This window comes from Bombus flavifrons, chromosome 17, assembly GCF_040668555.2.
Source record: "Bombus flavifrons isolate JBK064 chromosome 17, iyBomFlav1_principal, whole genome shotgun sequence".
In the NCBI taxonomy this organism is placed as follows: domain Eukaryota; kingdom Metazoa; phylum Arthropoda; class Insecta; order Hymenoptera; family Apidae; genus Bombus; species Bombus flavifrons.
This window is the reverse complement of record NC_138458.1, coordinates 3,413,574-3,431,927: the sequence shown is the minus strand read 5'-3', so window position 1 is coordinate 3,431,927 and position 18,354 is coordinate 3,413,574. Positions and strand designations below refer to the sequence as shown.

The following is an 18,354-nucleotide window of genomic DNA, read 5'->3' as shown; positions in this document are numbered from 1 at the left end:
GGTTGAATAGAGAATATTTCTCCATTTACAGGTATTTTCATAGATCTTTTCCAGTAGTACTTTTCCAATATTCCTTACATTTTATAAGAGTGGCGTTAATTTTTTAGTTTGTGAGAGGCTAAGTGAGTGACTTTCCATTAGATCATCATTATTATATTTCATATATTTTGTTGCTCACAATTAGGAGAATTCATTCCTATCTGTTAGAATTTAATCTTGAAATTAAGATTAATAAACTGTGGAAGACACAATGTTTGTATTGAAACAATAGTATATGATTTTTATTAAACAAAGTTATAGTAAAATACAAGTAAACGTTATGAATGTTGACAGTTGGCTAGTTATTCTCAGACTGACTAAGTGATCCATGGCCCTTGAAAAGATTTTCAATCCCCACTCTCTATGCAGTAATGAGTGTGACCTATGTGGATGCCTTTGTGGCGGCACGTGTCACGGAACCTTCCAGCAGCTTCGCGATGCAAAGCGCTATGCCGTCAAAGCGCGACACCGACGTGCCGAATGTTCCGTCCATATCATTATACTTCTTCCGCCGAATTCTCGGAAGAGCATGCACGCGCTAGCAGCCGCGGTACATCTAAGGAACGCACGCTAGTGGGGATAGCGCTGGGCAACGAAGGGAAGAATACGATCGATCGATCACCTCATCTGTACGCGATTAATATCGTTGTATTCCAACACTATCCATTTACCCGGGTTGTCCAATGATAGTTAATAGATATATTTACAACTTTCGGAGTGTAATTCCGCATGTTTTGCCTGCGTTCGTCATAGATATCTTTTTAAGACTCCGAGGTAGTAAACCAATGTGAGTATTCTACCAATCCTCGAACAACGAGAACAATCTTTCGGGGATAATCTCTGACTTCATTTATAATAACAATTAAAAATGATATTTCAGAATGATGAAACTTCTCAAAAATGGCAATAAGCTGTTCACATTGACAGTATATTTCGCCATGCACGAATGGATTTTCCAAACAGATAACTGTTCCGACTTAGGGGAGAAAGTAAAAAAGTTGAATGACAGCGATATGGTCAAACTAGATTTACAGGATATGAATTGGGAGAAGTATGTTGCAATTTACCTGATGGGAATTAAGAAATTTATTCTGAAACAGGACAATAAGACAATAGCCTCACAACGGTTATCAATGTACGGTGACAGTATCTTCGTATAAAAAAATAGGAACTAATATAAATATATATATTTTTGGTTATTTTAGTGTGTTCTGGTTACATCAGATCATCAAAATATCCGGTATAATAATTGTGGCGGATCGGTATCAACAGGACGCCGACAGGTCGAGGCATCAACGCGGCGCAACACCTCCCGGGCGATCCATGGATACCAACCGCCAACACCAGCGGGCTACTACGACCACGAGTCTGTCTATCTCACTAGCGGTCGAATATACGGTGTCACGATACAAAATTCCGCACCTAGCGAGACTTCCTCTACGTCTAAGGCAGGGACTACCGGGCATAGCCTTACTGACGAGTCCCCACCGGTAGTCCCGGGACGAAAGGCGAATTCTCTTTTCACCTAGCTCCAACTACACTCTCGCTACGTAATTTTACTATGAATAATATTATGTGTTGTGTACTGACTATTTGAACGTTACCTTCTTCCCTTTCAACCAAAAATAATATAAATACAAACAAAATAAGTTCGTGTATCCAAAAATTAGGAAGAGAGAATGCATGAAAGGATGGACCTAAGTAATCGCCTAGGTCTTTATTGACATTTGGGCCTCTAAAGTACTGGTGTGGCATTGCACTTCTCACTCCCACCTGTGTCAAATGCCAATTCCTCGGCCAAGTCGGTGGAGCCTGGTAAACACTGACTTGCCAATGGCTAACGGAGCAATGACTATCTCAAATCCTTTTCATATCCAGTTGCTTTTTACATATTCCTATCTTTCAGTTCGACGTGAGTTTGTCGGCATGGATATTTCAGGAAAACAATGCGAGTGTAAGATCTGCGTCAGCTCAACGACGTGGGGTTCCCGTAGGACCGATGGAAGGGGGCGCACCGTGCAGGAGTGGGCGGCTGCGATTTTTTAGAAAGGAATCAAATATACGAAGGTACAGAATAGGTCAAGTTACGTAAAATAAATAACGCGTAAAAGATATTCGTTCGAAATATTATGCAACACACGCAGAGATGTTCCTTGAAAATGCAGTCATGCTCTTAGATAAAAAATACATAAGACGCAAAGATATTCCTCCGAAACCCTGTACGGCACGGGTGATGTACTTCGATAATCTATAGTGCTAACTAGACTGTGGAAAGGCCGAGGGGAAACAGTTGCATAGTGCTTATTTCATGTGGTCCGGCGGAGTTTTTTTTATCATCATATAAATATATATAAAAAAAAAATATGTTATACTACATTAACCCCCACCCTTGCATCCACTTGATCAACCTAAATTCGAGGTTACATACACGCTATTCGTGGATAAGGAAATTCTACAAGAAACAAAATCTTCCGTTGAAGCTGATGCAAAGTTGCGCAGAATCCCAACAATCTAGTAACATTCTAGTACCACAGAGGTTCTTCTCCACAGATATTATCCAAAAGTCATTGATTCTTTCTATATTACCGCATCTGAATCTCGTTGTCACTACTTGAGCCTTTCCTCTACATTCCTCTTTCGACACAGTGCTCTGCTTCCCTCCCTTAATCCCTTGTACTCTTCGTTTCTGTTATTGTTCTGTTATATTGTGTATGTCTTTGCTCTGCCCAGTCCACCTGTACTAGGGTTTCTGCCAGGTTCTTCTCCATCCGATGTCCTCAATTTTCTCGTGATTATGACCCCATTTTCATAATATCGTTCTCTTTCCTCTTACCATTTTCACCTTTTCTCTTTCCTGCACTTGGGGATTATATTATTTGTATCGCTTGACTTTGATTTTTCTTCGTACCTTACGTCGTTTCTGCCCGCTGCGATTCTTAACTTGTCCACTTTATTTTCTTCCATCACTACATGCGAGGACGTGTTAAAATCTTTCCTTAAGATCCTCTTTATGTTTTTCGTGTATAATTATTCTAACTCTTCCGATTCTTCCCATTTCCATATTTCTGCTACGTGATGCTTTTCACCAATTGCCGAAAATCATCATTTTTTTCTCAGGCTATTTTTAAACCTTTTCCCCCTATTCCCCATGTCTTTATTATGACTGTCACGGCCCTTTTTGTCATCTCCCTCAAATGCTTTTCTTGAGTCTCTGTATTTTTTCTTTTTTTTTCTTTTTTTGCAGAATGTATTCTAAATACTTAAAGTCTTCTACTTTCTCCTCTAGTTCTACTCCATCGCCCTAATTTCCTTTTCCTCTTTTCCTTTGGCCTCATTTTTTAGTGACTATCGATACTTCCGATTTTCTCGCGTTTAACATTAAATCTTTTCCTTTATCGAAAGTCGCTACGAGTTCGGTGAAAACGTGTACAGCTTTTCCTCTCTTTTCTTAATTTCTCTGTTTATCATGTAATTCAGGATAAAAATATTTAGTGATGCTATCACTGTGTAATTCTTTGTACTGTCTCCGTCTCCTGGTTCAAATGCAGAGCTAATAATATCTTCTTTCCATCCTTCTAGTAATCCTTCATTCGTCAACTCTGTAATTCCTGTTAGTGCTTTTCTACCACCATGCAGCTATACCTCATATACTGCATATTTACCATATTTTCCGTGTCATCTGTTCCTATCACCTTTCCATTCTTTAATTTCCTTGTCTGGCTTCTTACTTCCTATTCATTTGTGATATCTCCTTGCTATCTGTTCCCTCTCATTCTTGCATTCCTTTATTTCTACCTGCTTCGTTCTTCTTCCACTAGTAGTTTCATAAAATTTTTCTCCTAGTCAGTGGGAAATTAATACAAATCTAGAACAGAACTAGAACTAGAAAATTCCGTTTTCTTTTTGCTACTACTTCTCCAAACCTACTTTTATTCTCATTATCTTTGTTACTCTGTGGCGGCACTCAACAGCAAATGCCCCACCACTCGACACTAACTAGTGTCGGACGATGGCAGTGTAACGCCAATTCACATCAGAGACCAGGCCACACACCGCGGACAGGATAGCACCCAGATGTCTGCACATCCTTGGCGCGTACCTTCAATAGTCCTAAGTACCCACCAGGGGTCTTGGAATTTTCATAGTTAAGGTCCTTCGGACCAAGCGAGTATTTCTTGTCTTAGATTTCCTTTACGTTTATTGTCTACCACGTGTTAGCATAGAAAGTTGGTTTTCTTCACATCTGGTATGTTCCGTTAGCAACTTCCTCGCGAGGGCGGCTAAAACCCTTCCTGGTCCACCAACCGTCTTATTATCCAATCGGAGACGGTGTCTACTGCCCTCACATCCTTAACCAAAATTGTCATCAACAAATCCGATAGTCCCGTGTCCTTAAACACACCCACCCCTATCCTTCCTCAGACACAGTATCGTCAGTAAAACTCACTTATTCTGTATCCTCAGAATAGTCAACATATCTTTACCGGTCTCTGCCCTTATAACAGTCGCGTACTTAACGTATCATTGTAACTAAGTCTTACATAACGTAGTTGGAGTGAATTGTGATTTCTGTTAATTCAGTGTGTATTACATTGTGCTTGCTGAAACCATAATAGAGTTTAATTAAAACAAAATTAATAGTTGTGTTACTACTCAGCTATTTTATTTCATCAACCAGCCCTTAAAATATACGTGACAGCAGCGCAGTGGTTAGCGCCTTACGTTACGAACGTTCGGAACCCGGGTTCGAATCCCGGTGGCCGGAGTCCGATGTTTCTTCTACGCATCTAAATTGGAAGAAAAATAGCAGTACCCCATCAGCGACATCTCTACACCAGCATCTACATGCATCACGGACACACACACACACACCTCAACTCTTTTCAGTGTCGCCTCTTTTATTTTCGTATTATTTCTTCCATCATTTCGCTTGTTTCCTCGTTTTCGAAGTCTAGTCTATTCCTTCTGCCATTCATATCTTTCTTTTTTTCCACTGCTCTTCACTTTGAATATTCGAGCTAGTTGTTCTACATTTCTCCACCCTCATCGGTAAGTGGTTTGATTCTATTATATCTTTAGTTCAGACCCTTCTAACTTGGTGTTTTGTCATTGACTGTATTATTACGTAATCGGTTACTCAACTGTCCTTCTTGCCGATAAAATTGTAATCCCCTACATCGTTTCCATCCATATTCCCATACAGAATTTCTCATTTGAACAGTTTCGTTCCTTCTGTACCATTTATTTTATACTTTGGCTTCCTCGTTTCCTCTACCTCTTTCCTCGCTTCATAACGGACCTCCCTTTCTTGTCCTTGCGTTGAAATCCTCGCCAATCAGCACCCGTTCTCCCTTTACGTTTCCGATTATTTTCTCCATCTTCCCCGCCGTTTTTTTTTTTTTTTTTTCGTATCGTTACTCTACACTATTAGTATTCTTCAGATTTTATTCTGTGTTTTTATTTTACATACTTACATATATTTGATAACTTTCTATTAATGTAAATTCCTTCCTTGCCTTTTCATCCTATTCTTCTTCAGCATCATTTCAAAATCACAAAGAAAATTTGTTACCATTTCCTTAATTGTATTATTATCAAGCTGCTTCTGCTTTCCCTTCCTATCTAGAACGCGACTTCTTCAGTTTCCACCTGCATGGTTTATTTTATTGCTATTTTTACCATTCCCTTCGGCCTATTGGCATATCATTTCCCTTAAGCATTATATTATTTCTTCTATCTCTTCTCTCTGCTCTATCTGTTTTAATCTTTCCATCAAATCCTCCTCTGGTTCTTTTTAATTTCCAATATTTGTATCCTTATCTCTATTTCTGCCTCTTTCCTCGCGTTGAATTATTTATTTATGGAAGCAAAAGGACTCATATTTGCGATACGGAGTTATAGATTTCAATAAGTAAACAGGTTTAATCTATAATCTATGATTTTTCTTAGAAAGCATCACGCAGAATGGATTGCGATTTCGAATGTCACAATCTCCTTTTCTGCGACTTGTATGAGCTAAGCTGGCGCTCACGATTTGTTCGATTTCGTTCGTTAAGGTCTCGTGCTCCGCACGAGCCGCAACTCGCGATTTGCACGTGCCGCAACTCTAACCATATAGAATTGAAAACAGAAATCTTAAAGGGAATAAGAGATACGACGCATCCAAATATTTAAATATCGCTATACATCATTAACCCAAGACATTATTGAACAAATTTAAAATGTAAGAATATGGAAATAGAAACAAGGAACAATGAGACGTCCACTGTCACGTACCGCTCTCCCCATGACCATACACCGTACAATAAGCAGCTCACGCCAAAGGATCAGTTACCGGCATCAGCAATGTAACCACGTGTTTAGCAGAGTACAACCTAGTATCAGCAGAAACTAATACTGCAAAAAGAATGCAGTAGTTAAAGAAAATGGGAAACTTGAATAATACTTCCACGAAAATCACATCAGCTGCAACCCTAATATTTCTGGAAGGATACCAACAGAACCAAAGAGGTAATCACGTACCAAAACTTCGTTCTAGCATTGAATAATCACGTAACAATTAGCCCATTATAGTCGTACTATAAATAAGTGTAGCCACTTAGAGACAGTAGTCAGTGAGTTAAAAATTTGTCAAGACTCCAGTTATCAAGACGTCGCTCAGCTAAAAATTTGTTAAGGGTTCAGTCATTCAGTCAGTAAGAGTCAGTTAAGTTGAGTACAGAATTGGTCGAGAGTTAATATGAAACTGTGAATTGTTTTACTATAGTCTTTGAGTAAGGAAGTCAGGAAGTAAATCCAAGCATTTAAAATCTTCGTACGGTAGTCTAAGAGTGCGATCGACAACACATATAAGCAAGGTGAGAAGCTAAACATTGTAACACTTTCTTTTTCGATTTCGGATTTACACCACATTTACTGAAGTAAAATTATTTATTGACTATTATTGTCAACAATCAAGAAGATATTGAGAATATTTAATATTGCAAGAAAACTTTAACCCTCCCTGTGCTGTTACTCCTGCCAGATGCCGAAATTGAAATTGTATTTATCAATTCTATTAATTAACGAATTAAAACATCAAGGATACAGCAGTTTGGAATCTAAAGTCCGGTTCGGGAGTCGTGGTTGGCACGAGACACTGCGCATCGGCGAAATCGCAACGGCCTGCGCGACCCGTGCTGTGCGCGGAATGGGTCTGAGGGTCGCTCCTGCGAAATCGGAGGCCATCTGGTTCTACGACAAGAAGAGGCGAGGGACTCCACCGCCCAGCCTATGCATAAACATGACGGGCGAAACCGTCCGGGTGGGATCACACATGAAATATCTGGGTCTAGTCATCGACACCCAGTGGACGTTCGAGCCACACTTCGACTCCCTGATTCCGAAGTTGTCGGCGGCCTTCTCCCGAGTGATGTACGGGGCCCCGGTATGGGCGGACGATCTGATGGCGAGTCGTCGCAGTATCCTGCTCCTGAGGATGCTGCATAGGGTAACCGCCATCAGAATCATTAGGGGATACCGGACGGTGTCCCGCGCGTCGGCGACCGCTCTAGCCGCGTCCCTCCCGTGGGAGCTCCGGGCGCTGGCGCTCAAAAGGAGATACGCCCATCGGAGAGTATGGCATCCGGGAGAAGATCTGACCGAGCAGGCGGCTCAAAGCGACCTAGGAACCGAATAATAGTATAACTAATAGTGCTCTAGCTATTGGAGCAAAACAAAACAAGAACTCGAAACTGGTGCAAATAGTCACATATAGTCACATTTATAGACGTCGGATGTGCTGATGTAATGATTTTGTTTATCTCTAAAACAGCAAATGAAATTGTAATGAAGACATGCCTTCTCAATGATGAACCGCGCGTGCATTCGAGAAATGGCCTCAATGGCTCAAAGTACAAAAAGAACGTAATTCTTTGCAGTTACTTATGTTAAAAGCATTATGTAAATTAGCAGCCAACAAGATATAGAATACATAAATGTTTAACACTACCAGTGCTAGTCAAATTGACCTTTTTCAAACTTCTACACAAATTTAGCCATATTTAAACGTTATCATACCGCTTCAGAATTTCTGACATAACATGCTTCCTAAAACATGCATACAAAATATTTTTCAGTATTTACTTCTAGTTTGTTTTTTTCTTTTCTCAGAAAAACTTGTATTCTGCCCTGCCTACAGCGGGCAATCAATTTGACCAGCCGGTATAATATTTTATTTATTCTTAAAATAAATGCAATCAGTACAAAGAAAAGGCTATCTCCACGTCAGATGATCAGTAATAACAAATAATCACAACTGTTACGCCCGTAATTTTGTCATGAACTGTATTCCATCCCTCGACCAGGAGGGTCACTAGGTGTCAAAGCATATCAACTTAGGCCCATAATAATCCTAAGGAACCGCCATAAAAATTAGCATCTTTTACGGTCAATTATTAGAAAATCAAGAAGTTCCTTAGGGTCATTGTTGATTGCGTTAAAACACGGTAAAAGTAGGTTTTTCCCAACTCCACTCTCGAGTAACCGTTGGTGGAAAATGGCCAATACTCATCGAATTTTCGCTTAAATATCGCCATCACAGACCATATTCTTACTTGCTATTGCTCTTTCGACCAGAATACATAGCAGTTTGTTAGTCAATAAGCCGACATCTAAACTTGTTTTCTCTAAAACAGAGAGGAAGCATCTCAGAGCGTTTTGTGTAAAGTTGTTATAAAAGGAAAAGTAAAGCATATATAATTTGACAATAATTTTAGTCCGCTCATTGTATTATTCTGTGATAAATATTTACCCTAAAAATGTCAAGACGTTCAAAAAAAAAAAAATTATATTATAAAATTATTATTATTATTATCCGTTATTGTAAAAAAAATGTGTATTGTAAAAAAAATAACGGACATAGACGAATGTTGAATGTGCGATGAACAAGAAACTTTAGCAACAGAAAACAGCATGGAAACACATGAAAAGCTATTTATAAGCGAATGAATGTTCAATGTTATAATTAAGCGTTCACGTTTAGAGCGAAAAGGGATGAAACTATCATTAATAGCAGAGAGTGAGACTGATGTAGGGAACCAACGTATCGAAACTGGGCCCGATGAAACAGCTTGGAAAGAAATAGATGCAAGTCCCAAACCTGCCAAGACATCAGTTCATAATATTTTAGAGATATGCTAAATGGCATATAATGAAAGGACAAGTAAGGACGACATTTTATCATATCACTGATCACCGTATAAGGAATCATATAATAAAATATACGGAAGAAGAAGCATTTAGAGTATTGGGGACTAAGAGAAAGCTAGATGCAACAAATCTAGATGCATTTATTGCTCTGCTGTATGCCCGCGGTGCATATTAGGCAAAGAATTTAGATGTCTCATATTTGTGGAATGAAATTTGGGGGCCAGCATTTTTTCGAAAACAATGGATAGGAATGACTTTGCTGAAATGATGAGATTTATACGATTTGATAAGAAGAGCGAATGAAGTCAATGAATTTGCAATGGTATCTACAGTATGGTGACCGAATTATAGAGAATTCACAAAGTAGTTATAAACCTGGTGCATACGTTACTTTTGTATGAAGAATTACGGGGAAAAACCACGCAATAAAACTATCAATAAGTTCAGATTCATTAGTACAAAAAACTTGTCAAATAAAAAATTGTAAATGTTACAAAATTACGAAAATGTGTTCAAGATACGGGAAATATATATGCGACAAATGTACAATGGATAATAAGATAATTTGTAGAAAGTGCAGCGAGGTTGAAGAAGATATATCTCAATATAAATAAAAGTGTAATTTCATTTAATTCTAGAATTGAAATTAAACAAAAGCAATTTTGGATGAAATTTTCTGAAAGTTCATCATTTTATATACATTCTGTTATAAATTAACCATTATCTAAGGTAAATCATAAAAACTGTTATTTCATTAATCACCGGTCATTTTGACCCGATGAGGTAGGAAGAGATGTACACGAAGTGTCGGTAGATTTAGTGTGGAAGGTACTATCAATCAATCTTGATGTGTATTTGAATAAATGAAATTTCAAATGAAAGTGATTGCTCCATTATCCGTACAGTTTCGTCATGTTCGAAGAGATATTTTGACACAGCATCTAAATAATTGACAAGTATATTCATGAAGAAAGTGATAAATAAAATAAGGAAAATGTATTTTATCACGATGAACGATATTTTACTTGAACTTAATAATATAATTGTGTAATACATATCTCTCCATTATCATTTCATGGTATCTTTTGTACATACGTAATCAATGTTACATCAGTATACTTCATGTCATCTGCGTATGTTTCAATTTATTTTACTAAATACAAAGGATCTTAACATTTAAAATGTTACACGACTAAAATATATCTCGCATGGTTGATGTAGTTACCGCTGAACATATTTTGTACTTTCATAAACACGAAAGATGTGGGAGATGAATTAGTTAATCGACTCCTTAACGCATATCATTATCCAGTTTCAGTAGTAGGGTGGGCTTAATAATAATATAAGAATCTAGAGGAGCGACACATCGAATATCGTTACAGTACTGTGGATGACGTGTAGGTATTCACTATCGCGAAGTCTTCTTTGGTAAACAATACGCAGTGGAAATATTATCAGGTAACAGACGATTCCTTGTTATTTTGTATTGAATTGTGTCTTTCATTAATGTCATTATTATCGATTTTATTATTATAAATATGATATATATCAAAAATATCATTCGGGTCTCTAATTATTACAATAGTTTTTGAATAGTCAAATATTTTGTATTTTATATTTTACGCAGCACAATGGTTCACTATTTTGATTTTTCAATAATTTACAACCAGTTAGTAGAGGTAATCGGAACATTCGCCTTTGCGAGATAGTTGCGCGAGACATCGGTTAATTTTTGTCAAAAATTGAGTTTGGGGACGATATTTCATAAGTTATTGTTAGGACTTGCTTCGATTCTCGCGTTTATAGAAATTGAAAATACGCTCCGCGATAACAACATTAACCATGCGAGATATTTCAGGCGTTTTACATTTTAACTGGTAAGATCCCTTGTTTTTAATAAATAAACTGAAATATACACAAATGAACTGAAGTGTACATACATAATATTGATTACATTTAAAAGAAACGATGAAATAGTAGTAGAGAGAGTATGTTATTACGCAATTGTTTTATTAAATTTAAGCAAAATACTCTACATTGTGATACAATATATTTCTATTGTTATATTAATCACATTCCTTAAAATTATACTTTTTAATTATTTAGATGCTGCGTCAAAATATCTCTTCGAATAACAATTTAAACATCATTTCATAGACATTTGTGAGTTAAAAGGGCTTTATGTTCAGTATTTTTGCAAAATTGTTGTTAATTGATTATATTAACTTTCTTCGCTTTTATACTATATATAAATGTGCGTGTACAATACTCAACGTATGAAATCTTTATAACACTATTATTTGTGCTATAAAAGGCTCGGTATTGTAAAGATCAAGCCGAAAACAAATAACATACATAAGCATGATAAAAGAAAAATATATTACACATATATACAAAGCAATATAGATATATATGTATACAATGACAGATATAATACATAACAATGTATACATACGTACGTACATAATAAAATTACAGGATACATGTAAATTATAATAAAAATATACGTATATTATATAGGACATATTACATGTAGAAATGTTATGTTCTGATTAATTTCATTGTCCGCTGTTCTCATTTATGTTATCACATTCATCGCTTTGCTGAGACAATAAAATTTCAAGCAGGTAATCTGAAATACAGCCTCCGGTATCAAAACTAACAGGGAGACAAAACTGTTCAAATATTGGAACAATCACGTTCGTATGAAATTTCATTTATTCAAATTCAGATCAAGATTGATTGACAGTTCCCTTAAATATCTATGGAATCTATATCTTCTTGGCTGTCAAGTTACATAATTCTTTCAACGTAATTAACTGTAAAGAGCTACAGTATTTTTATACTGTGAGTCATTGAGTGCATTTCTCGAATGCCACGCGCAGTTCATTATGAGAAGGCACCTCTTCGTCACCATTTTATTTGCTGTTTCACATTGAAGCCGGTTCATTACATCAGTACTTCCGTCGTCTATGATTGTGGCTTTTCCTAACACTATGTATTTTTGTTAATTCTATTGCATTTACACCAGTTTCGAGTTTTTGTTTTGTTTTGTTACGATAGCTAGAGCACCTGTTGAGAATTGTGGATCTTTGAAGCCGAAATAATGTTATAGGAACACTAAATTTATATTGAGGATTAATATTAAAATAGTAATATATTTATTTCATGGACGATTTCTTACATATTCATCGATACACACTTTCTTCTATACCCGACTGTTAACCGACTGAATAATTTACACTCTTCTGTTTTCGAGACGCCGCGCACACACCTCCACACACCGACACTCGCATATAAGCATCTCTACTACGCATTTAACCCAGTCCAGCACAAAAAATTATACATATCTCAACAGCACTATTAGTTGCATACTAAAGTCTTATATTCAGAATTCACTGAACCGAATGAAGGAAACAATACATTGAAATACATTGTACATGATCGCTAATAAAATATGTATACAGTACATATTTCAAACAGAAGAGGCATCCGCTATTAGGAAATATTATGTTCGGATAATAGATTGTTCCGGTATTACGATAATCGGGTAATGGATGCTCGAATACATCGTTGGGAGGGGGGGGGCAGTCTACCTATACAGGGTGTTTGGTTGCAGAATCTTGAAGCTAAAATAAAAAAAAAATGGAGAACAAAAAAATTGCGCTTTGATTTTTACACGAACGCGACGTTATTTTAGAAAAATCATCGATTATAGATTATACCTGTCTACTCATTGAAATCAATAACGACATATCGGAAATTTGCCTCTTTTTGCCTCCATAAATAATTAATGAACGAAGAGAACATATAAAATATGATAATACAAATTTCACATATGCACGTGTCCACGGGTGGTGACAGCAAAATCACATACTCATTAAGTATTCACGAGGAGCGACTACATGTGAGCGGACACTTTATCGCATGAACCACACACATTCTCCACACAAATCACTGATCACTATATGTTACGATATTCACAAGCATACACATGGAATAAAAAATAAAGACGTCAAATGAAACTACATAAGGATTGTTTAAACTTAGACTCGAAATATTAATTAAGATATCGTTTTATGGAGTAGTATGCAATAATACAAATTAATGTACAGCCACATGACAAATTTTATTTACTGCGTCGCATAGTTCTTCTAACTTCGTCCTTTTTTTGATGAGCGACTTCCCCATGTAGCAAAATATTTGTACATTACACTGGAAGCATCGTTGACCTAACGCAATTATTCGATTCATGCAGAGCGAAACCATAATTATTGCATTGCGTAGATTTCTTTAGAATGTAATATATAAAATGATCTCAAATATAACCAATAGGGTGTATTATTTAACACATTTATCCACTTACTGTTTGTCGGGAATGGCAATCTATGGCAAATATTGGCACTGAAAGTGTGAAGATCTTGAAACATGGATACAATAAATCGAGAAACGAATGAAAATGGAACAAACGAAGGATTGAATAAGACGAATTCGCTCGAGGAATTCTACGCCGGTAGTGGGATCCTTGTGACTGGATCAACCGGATTCGTTGGAAAAGGTCTCCTGGAAAAACTGATCCGCATATGTCCACGAATCTCTGCCATTTTTATACTAATTCGTCCAAAAACTAACGAAACGATAGAACAACGATTTAAGAAGCTCATAGATGATCCCGTTCGTAAATATATACTTGTTCCTTTCAATATTTAAGGCTGTCAGGTGCCAAATTGATTAACTTTCTTTTCTGGAATTGAGTTGGCAATTTTTCGTCTTCAGATTTACGATGACATCAAAGCAAAACACCCTTCAGCTTTGAACAAGGTTTATCCCATGAAAGGAGACGTGGGTCTGCCGGATTTAGGTCTTTCGCGAGAAGATAGAAATCTGTTGTTTGAGAAAGTAAACATAGTGTTTCACGCCGCGGCCACTGTGAGATTCAACGAGCCATTGCACGTGGCTGTTAATGTGAATACGAAAGGTACAGATCGTATCATCGAACTTTGGAAAGAACTAAAGCATCCAATTAGCTTCGTCCACGTCAGCACAGCTTTTAGTAATGCGAATCTACATGAGATTGGGAAAAAAGTTTATACGTAAGAATAAGTTGTACGCGGACATTGTTTCGTGGTTCAGAAATATTACATTTATAATTATATCATGAAGAATATGTTCACTTATTATTGACTTTGCAGCACGAGCTTGAAACCTTCAGAGGTGATCGATATGTGTGACAAATTCGACAAAACGTCGATGGACCAAATAGAAAAGGGGATTTTAGAAACTTATCCAAACACATACACATTCAGTAAGAATTTAGCAGAGCAGATTGTAACAAGCAAGTGCAAAGATCTGCCAGTTGCGATAGTGCGGCCAAGCATAGTTGGTGCCTCTTTGGAAGAACCATGTCCTGGTTGGATAGAGAATATTTCTGCATTAACAAGTATTTTCATAGATCTTTCCCAATAGTAATTGTTAAATGCTCCTTACATTTCTTTAAAGTGGAGTTAATCGATTTGTTTGTGAAAAGATAAATGAGAGCTCTCCACTAGATCATCATTATTATAGTTCAAATATGTTGTTACTCACAATTACGAGAATTCTTACCAATCTATTTAGCGCTACATTTCTGGTAATCAAAAATCACAAATAATTTCTAAACCAATTTAATGTTACCAGGTACCTTTGTGCTAATCGGCAGAGGATGTGCAACAGCGATACGAGGTATGAGAGAGGCCAGATTGGATGTAGTGCCTGTGGATTTCGTAATCGACATGATAATATGTACAGCATGGCATGTCACGCTACATCGTGATCATGAAGTTAAAGTATACAACTGCACGAGTAACGCATGCCCTTTTAAGTAATATTTCTTACAAATATTTTTCAACCAATGTTATTCGATAGCTAGGGTATTCCAAAAGTTTCATATTATTTAAGTAACGTGAACAATAGAAGAGCAACCAAACAGAAAAAATCTCAATATGTCATTAGTTTAGAAAAATAGCGATACAATATAATATTTATGTCACTTCCATAATATTTCCCGAGATACTCGTATGGTAATAAACTTTGCTTTAAGTATAATTCTAGTAATTAATAATAATGTAAGTGTTTCAATTGTCAAGGTGGGGTCCGATGATAGATGCTATAGTAAAATGTAGCATAGAAATGCCACTAAACGATACGCTATGGTACCCAGGTTGTTCACTTGTAGCTAATAGGTATATTTACTACGTTCTGTGTGTATTTCCGCGTGTTTTGCCTGCGGTCGTCATAGATATCTTTTTAAGACTTCGAGGTAGTAAGCCAATGTGAGTGTTCCATCGATTGTCAAACAACAAGAACAATCGTTCTGGGATAATCTCTGACTTCATCTATAGTAATAATTAAAAATGATATTTCAGAATGATGAAACTTTTAAAAAATTGCAACAAGCTGTTCACATCGGTAAAATATTTCACCACGCACGAATGGACTTTTCAAAGAGATAACTGTTTCGACCTGGCAAGGAAGGTGAAAATGTTCAACGACAGCGATATGGTCAAACTAGACTTACGGGTTATGAATTGGGAGAAGTATGTTGCAATTTACCAAATGGGAGTTAGGAAATTTATTCTGAAACAAGACTTTAAGTCAACAGCCCGACAACGATTATCAAGGTGCGTATAAAAGTATCTTCGTATAAAAAAATAGTAAGTAATATAAATACATATATTTTCGGTTATTTCAGGTTGTACTGGATACATCAGATCACCAAAATGTCCGGTATAACGATCTTACTATGGATAATATACCGTGTCGTGTACTGACTATTTGAACCTTATTTTTTCTGTTTAAACGAAAGGAATACAAATTCAATTTTATGAAGAAGGGATTCAACATCCTTTTCATTTAGTCTTTTCACTGGTTTCCTTTCTAAATAAATCCATTTATGACATTGCTTGATTTTTTTATAAAATTTTAATAAGAATGCATGTATTTATACGCACATGATTTCTGAGCTGTGAGCAATTCATCTGCTCACTGACTATGAACATTTTTCCACTGCAATGACAATATTATATTGACAGAAACCTCTATCATCCTCCGCCAAACAAAAGCTACGAGATAGTTGTTCGTTGATAATAATAATTTACCACTGAAAAATCTAGTGAGAAATAAACAATGATGATAGAAATTTATGTATAAAACATATTTATTTTAAAATAAATATATTTTAAAATAAAATAGTTATAAAGAAAAACTTTTCTAAGAATCCTTCATTAGTTTTAAAGGCTGACTTTGGTTCTCAAGTTGTTTGTCCACAAACCTTGTTCTTTGATCAGTCGGCGTTAAAATATATGATATAATCAACAAGATATAAACTAGATGTGACATTCATGCTGGATAAAATATTATTTCACATAATAAGTAATAGGTAGGTTTCCATTTAAGTTAGATATAAATAGGATATAGGGTTTTATTTCATGTGTATAGATGTGAATAATGCAATATAAGTGATCTGTTACGACCGTTCGCGGAGAGACGCTGTCGCGAGGAAAACGCGTCAGTGAGTGGCGTAAATTCTCGCTACGATTCTGCTGATCGACGCCTGAATCAGTGCTTCCGTAAGTGCGACAAGTGGGAAAACAAAGTGACTTATAATAGAACCAATCGCTAAATGATGGAAAATATGCAAAAAATACCACCAATAAAAATTCTAAATAAAGGCGAAACATATTCTATAAACAGAGCTATAGATAAAACAACCCCAAATAAACCAACAAGCGAAGTTCAGGATTGCTCAGTTATTAATAAAATAGAAATGGAAATTACACAAAATAATGACGAAAAGAATAATATCAACAATGATCTACCACATCAGAACGAAAGCTGGAAGAATGTAACTCCCAGCAAAAAACGAAAAATAACTTCAAACACAAATGCTAGGAGGGCTATAGAAACAGAAAGGCAACAATGGCTACAGGAAATTTTTCTACAAAACTCCTTCAGCTCACTGCCAGAAGAGATGGATTCAGATCCAGCTGAAAAACCAATAACACACATTCCCAAACCACCACCAATCTACATAGATGCTAAAATAATAGACCTCCTCATTGATCTGCTAAACAGCACGGCAGGAGAAGAAAATTACACCATTAAACAACTTAAATTGGATCAGGTAAAAGTACAAACTAATACCCCAGAAATTTATAGGAAAGTGACAAAAGCACTAAAAGAAAAAAACGCTGGGTATCATACTTACCAACCCAAAACTGATAAAAGCTACAAAGCAGTAATCAGAGGTTTACACCCTAAGACAAATACAAATAACATATGCGAGGAATTAGCCAAAATCGGACATCAGGTAAGAACGATCAATAATATAACCAGATTTGATACTAAACAACCATTACCGCTATTTTTAATAGAGCTTGAATCTAAAAATAACAACAAGGAAATTTTCGAAATTAAAAAAAATTTTAAATACAATAATTACAGTCGAGCCACCCAGACACAAAAAAGACATACCACAATGTATGCGGTGTCAACAATATGGACACACAAAAAATTACTGCAGCAGAAACCCGGCGTGTGTCAAATGCGCAGGAAAGCACCTAACAATGAACTGCCCACATACGGGAAAAATAAATATTGTAAAATGTTACAATTGCGATGGAAATCACTCAGCTAGCTACAAAGGTTGTTTAGTCAGAAAACAACTTCAAAGTAAACTTTCCCCGCCGCTTCGTAACAGGACATACATTAACTACCACACTCAACAGGATAGCATAGTAACGAGACATCAACAAACGTACAGCATGTAATGAACATCAACCATAATAATACCATCACCTTTGGTAGCCGAAGCTACGCGCAAGTAGCCAAACAGTCAACACCATTAGATAATCAAAACCAGAACAATAACATCGACGACGCTACAGAAATCAAAGAACTGTTAAAGCAATGCATCAAAAACACAGAAATGCTAACAAAAATGATAAGCGAACAAAACGCAGTCCTTAGACAGCAAACGCAACAAATCACACTCATGCTACAACTACTTACAAACATGCTAAGCAAAAAATAAAAATGGACACACGGCCTACAACAACGGCCCTACAACAAAGGGCCCTAGAAAATAAA

The 18,354-nt window shown here is 36.5% G+C and overlaps 3 protein-coding genes across 4 annotated transcripts in view; 2 read left to right on the top strand and 1 right to left on the bottom strand.

Annotated features, from left to right (window-relative positions):
• The window catches only part of LOC138188694 (phospholipase B1, membrane-associated-like), a 289,810-nt gene that overhangs the window by 84,917 nt on the left and 186,539 nt on the right, over positions 1-18,354 (bottom strand). The gene's annotated exons all lie outside the window — the stretch shown is intronic.
• The window catches only part of LOC138188678 (putative fatty acyl-CoA reductase CG5065), a 124,642-nt gene that overhangs the window by 77,158 nt on the left and 29,130 nt on the right, over positions 1-18,354 (top strand). The gene's annotated exons all lie outside the window — the stretch shown is intronic.
• On the top strand, positions 13,642-16,102 carry LOC138188677 (putative fatty acyl-CoA reductase CG5065). The gene is made up of 7 exons (XM_069130660.1): positions 13,642-13,902; positions 14,005-14,321; positions 14,421-14,668; positions 14,905-15,088; positions 15,354-15,539; positions 15,633-15,887; positions 15,959-16,102. The coding sequence occupies exons 1-7, from the start codon at positions 13,657-13,659 to the stop codon at positions 16,035-16,037; spliced, it is 1,515 nt and encodes a 504-aa protein (XP_068986761.1). The 5' UTR covers positions 13,642-13,656; the 3' UTR covers positions 16,038-16,102.

Bases quoted from the DNA above. Each gene is read 5' to 3' on its own strand.
- LOC138188677 (XM_069130660.1), top strand. From the start codon at position 13,657: ATGGATACAATAAATCGAGAAACGAATGAAAATGGAACAAACGAAGGA. The intron at 13,903-14,004 runs GTTCGTAAATAT...TTTCGTCTTCAG, and splicing joins AGAAGCTCATAGATGATCCC to ATTTACGATGACATCAAAGC. The intron at 14,669-14,904 runs GTATTTTCATAG...TAATGTTACCAG, and splicing joins GAATATTTCTGCATTAACAA to GTACCTTTGTGCTAATCGGC.